The sequence below is a fragment of the Mus pahari genome, chromosome 17, assembly GCF_900095145.1.
Source record: "Mus pahari chromosome 17, PAHARI_EIJ_v1.1, whole genome shotgun sequence".
Lineage (NCBI taxonomy): Eukaryota > Metazoa > Chordata > Mammalia > Rodentia > Muridae > Mus > Mus pahari.
In genome coordinates, this window is record NC_034606.1 from 36,726,514 (window position 1) to 36,735,892 (window position 9,379).

Consider the following 9,379-nt stretch of genomic DNA (forward strand, 5'->3'; position numbering starts at 1 on the left):
TTCAGCTCTGCCTTGGGAATACTTGTGTTGGCTTTATTTATGAGTTTTCATTAAACACATGTTAAAGTGCTTCACTGATTGATAATAGACTAAAATATGCCTGGCCCTTTTACATCAGATATCAATCATGGTACAGCAGCCCCCACATCAAGCTTGTGAATCCTCAGTTACCTGACTTGGAGGTTGAAGATTTTGAGTTGGGTGAATGGAATTTTAACACAGATGAATCCAGGTTCTGATGAAAATATGCCCTGCTTCTCAAATAACCATGTCCCTTCATCTCATCATTTCCCAGTTTTAACTACATCAAAATTAGAACAGAAATATAACATGACCAGTCTTTATTCTCTTGTAGGATTTTGAACAGCAAAGGCATGCCCAAGACAATCACTTGCTCTGGTCCTATTCTGATCCCATTCTGGTGATAACGGAGACCTTAATGTTAGGGCCAAACTTCCAGGTGTCCCTCCATTCACACAGAAGTGTCACACTTTGTAGCCTACACTCATGCCTGTGAGCATGTCTAATATGGTTATAAAGTACCTAATAAATTACCTGTTCCCTCTGACACTGGGATCTATTAAAACGCCTAAGGGAAGGATTGTTCTTAACCAGAGAAAGCTCATAGCTTGTCACAATCCACTCAAGATGTTCAACTAATCCACGTGAGAATAAATCATCAGTTTCTAGAGAAACAGTCCCTCAAATTATTTTTTAAAAACTATTATGACAGGTAGCAAGGGGACACACAGGTTACACTCATGCAATACAGGATCTAACCATGAAAAAAATCTCTCTGGCAAAACTCGATGTGACATTGTTCTGTACCTACAGAACCTGCATTGAAGCCATCTGAACCACGGGAATATGCTTCTGCATGATACTACAAAGCCAGCATACTGGAGGTAGAGAGAAAGCATACCCATTGTTGAATTGCTGAAAACATTGTATATTTGAACAGCATTGGGCTCATGTGGTCAAGGCATTTCACCTCATTTCTCTCTGCTTTTCAGAGAAAACTTCCCTCCATCATATGGCATAAATCCAGCAGGTCTGCCTTTTCATTTTGACTGTCTCAGTTCTCAAGAATATACTATATGTAATCTGTGCAAACATGGAGACTCTAGGTGAGTGGTGAGTGGAATTTTAACAAAGATGAATCCAGCTTCCAGTGGTTGGGTTCATACCGTAGCCTCTGCCTGATCATCCATCCATACCCTCATCTTTGGCTAGGTTCTTGGCCTTCTGGGCCCCACTGTGAGTCTCGTCCTCCACCAAGCTGCTCTGTTCCTGCTTAATTATTTGCTACATCAGGCATCTGCAAGCTATCACCCTATTGCATCACTATCATGACTTTTACGTCATGAGCTGTGACACTACCTGATGAGAACACATATATCCACAGGGATGAGACCAAGATTCTGCACAACGCAAAATATTGTTAAATATATACCTACATTGTGTATCATAGCCGTACTTAGCCTAGTGAACAGTTAATTATTCTAAGCATTCTCTGAACCCAGCTAGTTTTTTGTTTTAACTTTTTTGGTCAATACCACAAACCTGGGAGTTAAGTACCACCCACTGAGCCCAACTTATAGATAGGGACCTAGAAATGAAATTGATTAAATAATTTCTGACTTCATATGGCTTGGAGGTGGGGAGGAAGGATTGGAATATGAGCATCTCCGTGCCCATGACACTCTCCTCCACTGAATCCTGTTTCCCTAGACTCAGTGAGCTCTGTTTATGACCACATTAAAGACAATTGAAACAAACAAACGAAGAAAGAAAACAAATTGAATATACTACATTGAAAATTCATTAACAGAGTGTTGAAGATATCATTGGCCCCACTTTGAAATTCCTAGATTTTTTTTTTTTTTAGTTCCCTCAAACTTTGCTTCCAAAACATCCACATTTATTATTTTCTATGCAAAAATACTTATAAATGATAGGGAGTATGTTTGAATGATTGTCTGTAAACACGCCTAGTAATGTCCTCCCAACTCAAGACAGAAGGGGTTGCATTAAAGGAAGAAATGGGGTGTATTTCCTTTCAGGTAAAAACGGACAGCCTTGTCCTACACTGACCAATGGGATACAGGAGAAAAACTCTTTACCAGTTCCACACAAGCAAGGAAGCAATGTAGACTCCTCTTCATTTTTATCTCAGGGCAATAGAACTACTATGTAAAAATAGTTTGGTACTCCAGCTAGATACAGAACTTTACTATCCTTTAAGCAGTGCACCGAGGGATCAGAACTGTGGCTGAAGAAGTCTTGAATGCTCCATTCTAGCTAAGGCCTCAGGTAACACTAGTCCATCACTGAGGGTGGCATGCTCAGCTCACTTGAAAAAAAAAAAAATCAAGCAGAATAGGCCATTGTTTTTAGCACCAAGTTTTGGAATCGTATGCAATGTAGTCACACAGAAAAAAAAATCTGTTATAATTAGAAAATTCTCCTTGAAGAAGAAATAAATCTGCACTGTATCTCTTGCCTGTGAAACCATCTGATTATAAGTTCCTGCTAGCATGTTTGGCATTCTGGTCTACATAGCATTTGAGTACAGAGCTCAAGGGCATGAGAACTGCATCATAGTCATTATTCTGTCAAACTAGACCAGGAAGGAAAAGAGCTTTAACCTCAAATTTGCATATCTTACTGGTTTCCTTTGTCTTTGCAGCACAATCTCAATTGCTTCCTTCTCTATGGGCTCCAAAAGCTGCTATATACCCAGCCTCTGGCTCTCACAGGCAGGACTGCCTATTCCAGAGAAGGTACATCAATGAAAGGAGCTGAGTTCACGCAGCGAAGAACATCAGAGAGGAAAGAGACCAAGTCCGCAGTGGCCTACAGATGGCTCTCATCAATCAGCTGACTCTCCCACCTCTCTCCCGGAATTTTGCTTTGATTTTAAGAGCAAGACCTTGGCTCATAACTCTGACTCATGACCTCTCACGGAGCAGACCCATGGACCCTTACTTTATGGCCCTTCCCATCACAACACACTCGTATTTGTCATCTCTACAAAACATATTTGTCGTTTATCATCTCTGTAAACAGAGAAAGACGCCGTGGAGGTGAATTTCTGTCTTCATATTTCAAGTGAAGAAATAAAGTCAACATGCTGATCATTTACCTCAGTTCATATAGTCAGTTCTCCAAAGCAGGACCCAAGTATACTGCTATCTTAGTAGAAGCTGTGGACTAAAGCAGGGAAGGAAGACACAGTACAGGATGGGAAAGATGGAAATGACTCCTAAATCACACTGAGTCTCTACTGAAGGGGGTATAGACAGAAGTAGGAAACCTCCTTTCCTTATCTAAAATGCACGATTTGCTCCCAACATAGGGGAATGGACAAGATCAATATCTTGGGAACATGGTGACTTAACTGATAAACTAATACCTGCTCAGCTCAGACTTGAGAATGAGGCAGGTGGCGAGCTGAGTCTCCCTACAGGCCCTGAGTTAGAGGAATAATCACAACCTTTCACACAATGTCTATGCATCTCACTTGTGGGATCTCCACTGCATATGCTTTGACTCACCCTGAGGCTGTCGTCCATTCCAAATGGGTTGCAGGAAGTGGGGCTGTGACAGGCACTTACCCCATCTCATTTCTGACATTCAGGGTCACTCTTACTTCTCATGGTGAATGGGTACTTTGCAGTTTTCCTTTCTTGCGCTTCCTTTCCCTTCCTCTGCCCTGAAGGCAGAATCACTTCCTGGAAGACTTGCTAGACTCTGTGGTTCTGCCAGATTTGCTTCTGAATTACCCTATACTACAGCTAGCTGGGCTGTTTACATGGTTTTCTTGTTCAGAGGATACTGTGTTTCCCACTCCGCCCTAACAGACTGACTCCTTAAAGCCTCAGGGTTTCCATTTAGCATGACAATTAGGACCTGGGCTTTGTGGATAGCCTTTTTACACTGGGTGCGAAGGTTCTCTAACAGGCCTGAGCATGGCAAATGTGGCAATGACAGTATTTGCCCTTTCTCCCCTTTTCCTCTCCCTTGCTAAAAATCATTAGATTATATTCCTAAAGCTGGCCCCTAGAGTCCATTCCTTTATTTGGCTACCTACTCGTTGCTAAGACAGAACACCAAGGTCCAACAATCAAACTTCATTATTTGGCTACACTGGTTAACCTTTGTATCTATTCAAGACTTAACAATTCACTCTAGCACAGACTTCCCCCCCCCCCTTTCTCATTAAAAACCCACTCCTGCAAAACAAAACAAAACAACCCCCCCCCCCAAAAAAAATAAACACCCTCTGCTACTTCTGCCTAATCCAAAAGCTGCCTCCCAACCCAAGCTTGCCTCTCAGGGATAATAAATCCCCTTTGTGCTGGGAATTTGGTATCTGGATAGGTGTTGTACAGACTCTGAGGGGCCAGCTTCCTTTACAGAGTGATGACATTCAGACCCACTCTTGTACCTAGGAAGTTCCAGCACAACTACTCACTTACTTAGTCCCCTGACCCCATAGCAACAGGCTACCCCTTAACTATCTGCTAGATCACACTTCTCATCAATTTCATCCCGGCTATGACTTTAGCCAACCTGCTGCGGACAGTTTCTGCCAGCTACCAGACACTCCTGGGAATGATATTTTTCTTTAGCCAAGAGTCCTTAACAGTGCTGTTCACACAGAGCCACTTCCAATAGTTGGTCTGCCTTTGCAGAACTCACTGGTCCAATGGTTGACAGTGATCATTGTCCTATGTTCTGCCAGACCATACCGCACAAGGACACATGATGGTTTACCTCTGAGGCAGGAGCCTTGCTTTACACTCACCTGACTGCCCAACGATGGAAGCACTCAGCCTGTGGGGGATCCTTGAGGACACTTTCAAGGTCACTCGGATCTGGTAATACCTACAAAGAGAATAGAGACCAGGCCATGATGATATGACAACTTAACATGGCTCTAAAACTACCTATCTAGACTTAATTACAGAAAGCCATAGGAAACCACTGAAGGTCCAAGATGGAGGAAAAAAAGAGAGAGAGAGATTACATTTTATTGGAGCAGTTGAAGGAGAAGAGACAGGATGGAGAGGGAGGCAGGAAACTGCATCACTTCAAATCACATAAGACTGAGCAAGGTTTGAGTTGATGTCAATATAGAAAAAGACAAATGGGTCACATGACAATCACTATATAGATATGTTGTTGTTGTTGTTGTTGTTGTGTTTGTTTTTTTTAGTCTAGAAAAAAATCAACTATCACAGAAAGATAGCACAATGTAAGGATGAAAATCCATATATGATCTGACTTACTGACTTGTAAAGTGCACATGTGTGCTTGTGAGTGTGCACAACTCTTCCCCACACCTCCTTGAGGCATGTAGAAGACGGGCTGTCATTTTGTGTGTATTGCTAACCACTTTTTCCAATATAGTCATTTTCTTGTCTTACCATATTTTTTTGTTCCATTACATCCACATTTTGTACTCCTCTGCAGGCTCTTGGTAACCTTTCCTGTGCCCCACTTGGTGCTTTGCTATTAATGATCTTTGCACTTGTAAGCACTTCGGAACCAATTCTGTCATGCTCGTTCTCTCCTCTCACACATCTCAAACCCACAGTGAAGTGAAATGTAAATCAGACAAGGTGAACCGTAAGTAAATGGACCATGAACTGAACCACGTCAGCGCCCCGTGGCTCACCGTGCTCAGGAGTCTTGTACTACTATGTCCGGGGGCATCATGAATAACGACAAAAACATTGCTGGTCAAGGCTTTAGGTGTGACTTTGATGTAGACACAATGAACAGAGGACATGTGGTCCATTGCCAAATGACTAGAGTCTGGGTGATAGTTTTGAGCTGGCCAACGCTGACGCTATCGTGTACTTTATGAAATGTCTCTGACATGTGTGAGCTGAGTGACTTTTAATCTATGGTGTCATTTTGTCAACCTATTCTTAATCTGTAAAATGAGATTTAAAGTATCAGAGAAGTCCCCTACATGAGGGGGAAATATAACAAATGAAAAAAAAAAGGTCACTACCTGGCATGAGTTTTGCCTCTAATGCATGGACTATTCCATGTTTATGTTTTCCTATTCTTTTCCTCAAACACAAGGGAAACTCCAAGGGCATAAAAGAAACACAAAGAAACAAAGATGAGGAGACACACAAGCTAGTCACTCTAGGAGAAATAAAGTCCTGGTGGTAACTTTCCAGCCTTCCACTTTCGCCTCTTGTATCCTAAACTGGGTATTGGGAGGTTTCTTATCCATCAAGTCAGAAACAATAATGACTAGGCACACATACACCAAACACACACACACACACACACACACACACACACACACACACACCAAACAAGAAGAACATAACAAAACAGAAAATCCTTAGATTTTTCTGAAAAACAGCAGCACCTCCACCCACAATAGACAGTAGAGGTTCCAGGTTGTAACAAAGCTCCACCTTGATCCTTAGCTGAGAGCAGAATTCCATCTCCACTGGGATCCAGACTTATATCCTTGGCAGATGGTAGTGACCCTGGTTTTAGAGGGGACCATAGAGGGAATCTAGAATTTCACCTTCCAGCCCACACCAATAGGAATATAAATGCATCAGCAACATTTGGGCTTTTTGTTTGTTTGTTTTTGAGACGTTCATGCATGGATAATGTATTTGTATCACTTATCCCCCCTCCAACTCTTCCCGTGCCCCTCAGCTCCTTCACAATTATTTTACACACACACACACACACACACACACACACACACACACACACACACTCACACAATCTGTGCACTACAGGGAAAAAAGCATTTTTACAACATGTTTTCTTGAAGCCATTGAACACCTGCAGGCAAAACAATAATTACAAACAAACCTCAAATTAAATCTCCCACCTCACATAAAATCTGTCTCCAAGCTGGTCTTTCACTTAAATGAAAAATATAAACCTATGAAGACAACATCTACACAACTCATTTTAACATGGAGAAGTCTAGCTGGTACCTATCTAGAGCTTTTTCCCCTAGTACTGATCTTGGGACTGGAAAGTGTACTGCATACTACCAAAGGAGAAATGAAAACACCAACCCAGCTACAAACTCTTCTCTCTACAACGATATTCTAGTGCAAGATATTCTAGTGCAATGGTGACACAAACCCTGTAGAAGCAACCAACCAATATCTGATTTGATATAAGACCTAGTCCCTGAGATGGTACCCCTACAAGATACTGCATGAGTGAGCAAGAACATGAGATTAGATAGCCTAGGGACAAAGGGGAAAACATATACTATTGCTATACAAAGAGAATGGGGCAATAAAATGAATCCTAATGGCATTCTGTTATGCTCATAGATGAGTACCTTGCTCAACCATCATTAGAGAAGCCTCCTCCTGCAGCAGATGGAAACAAATGCAGAGAGCCACAGCAAGACAATATTCATAGAGTGATGGATTTTGAAACACTTGGCCCTAAATTGATGTCTTCATTAAACCCTGCCCTCACTGCTCAGGGAAATCTAAAGAAGAAGAGCAGGAGGCAAAACATTGTAAAGGCAAGAAGAAACGAAGAACACCAAGGAACCAAAACCTAAATACAGCAGGATCACTATACACATGAACTCAAAGGCAGTGTGCACAACACCAGGGGCATGTGTAGTGCCTCTATAGGTCTGCACCAGGTGGGACCCTAGAGCTAAAAGGAGACGTGGACACATGCTCCCATTCCTAATCCAGAAGCCATTTTGTTAAACACCTGTAAACGAAAAAGTTATTTTATCCAAGGTCATCTTACTGGGGGAATCAAGCTACTCTAAAGAGTAATGTGAGTACCCAGCAATAGTTGGCCAACAGAGAATGAACTTAATGGCAGTTTGGAGGTTCCATGTCTAGTAGTGTCCTGTCAGGGCTTTGTTTTTAATTTTAATATTAATTTTCCATTTACTTATTTATTAACCTACTTATTTATTACTCTACAGGATATATATTTTCATTCTGTTTGTTTTGACCTATTCTTATTTTTTGTTTCATTTTATTCTATTATATTTTATTATTATTCTTTTGAAGTCTGTTTATTTTCTACTGAGAGATTAAACAGGATGGATCTGGATGGAAAGGATGTGAAGAAGGAATTGGGAAGACTGGAGAAAAAGAAAACCATTATTAGAATATGTCCTATGGGGGAAAAAACTGGTTTTAATTAAAAATAATATACAGGTCTTTAACGCACTTAGAAAAAGAAAATATTTTAAGTGCATTCTAAACACAGTACTAAGTAGAGTTCTTAGACTCTGAATCCAAAGCATGGCTTATAAAAGCAAACAAGGGTGAATCTGATTTCATTAAAATGAAACCCTTTTGTGCCATGGCAGATGCAGTTGAGAATCACAGTTGAAGCCTCAGGAGAATACATCTGCAAATCTCATGTAAATTGCATTTGTTATTTGTGAATACCATTCTTGTAGGCTCCCTTATTTGTTAACATTTGTTAACCTCAGATTCAAAGCTCCCATCTTCACTGTGCTAATTCACAAATATGGATCTGGCTGCCATCAATAGACCCATCTAATATTCGAACTGCAGTGAAGACTGGGGACATGATCCTGCAGACACACTTGCATTTGGTAGTATTGTGCTTTTGGTTGATTTCTTTGCTATTAAACATGCCCATGCCAGGGTGGTGCTATGTGGCTTATAAGTACCCCAAATGCATATCCTTAATATTATTAAAAGGAGGTATATGAACAGCCCAGGAACTCCTGTTGCTACCTCCCCAGTTCTGGGGTGAGGTTTTAGCATGAGTTCTCGAGATCAAATTTGGGTCCTTGCAAGGCAAGCATTTTCTTGACCGAGCCATCTCCCTAGCCCAGGATTAGGTATTGAACTGTTGAAGGAAATGTAAGGAGAGATTCATGAGAATCATTTCCCCTTGGAAGGATTACTCATTATTTGCTACTTTGTCATAAATTTATAGAAGGCAGCTACAACAAAACTTCACCTTGACTGCCTGACAAAGGTTTATTACCTAGGCTAAAGTACTCTTGGAAATGAACAACTAAATAAACAAAAACAAAAAGGTCAGAAATCAAATATATAAACCAACATTTCACCACAGGAAGCAAATCCATTGGATAGAGAATAAAGACCTAGAAATATGACTTGATTTCTGTTCAGTCTTAGTCAAAACAGCATATAGATTCAAAGCCATCCAGGAAAGAATGCAATAGCCCTTTTCATTGAGATTAAAAAAAAAGAAAACTAAAATAGACATAAACTCTCACACACATTAAAGGGTTAAAATAGGTTTGATAGGTACAGATGTGAGATTTCCTGTTTTCAAGTTACCTCACACATTTATTTATTTATTTATTTATTTATTTTTTTTTTTTTTTTTT

General features: G+C 40.7%; 1 protein-coding gene across 2 annotated transcripts in view; it reads right to left on the reverse strand.

Annotated features, from left to right (window-relative positions):
• Fam135b (family with sequence similarity 135 member B) overlaps positions 1-9,379 on the reverse strand; it is a 267,506-nt gene that overhangs the window by 114,038 nt on the left and 144,089 nt on the right. For both annotated transcript variants that reach the window (XM_021216986.2, XM_029531127.1), the window contains one exon: positions 4,811-4,890. In XM_021216986.2, coding sequence (XP_021072645.1) covers positions 4,811-4,890 — 80 coding nt within the window. The remainder of the gene's footprint in view (positions 1-4,810; positions 4,891-9,379) is intronic.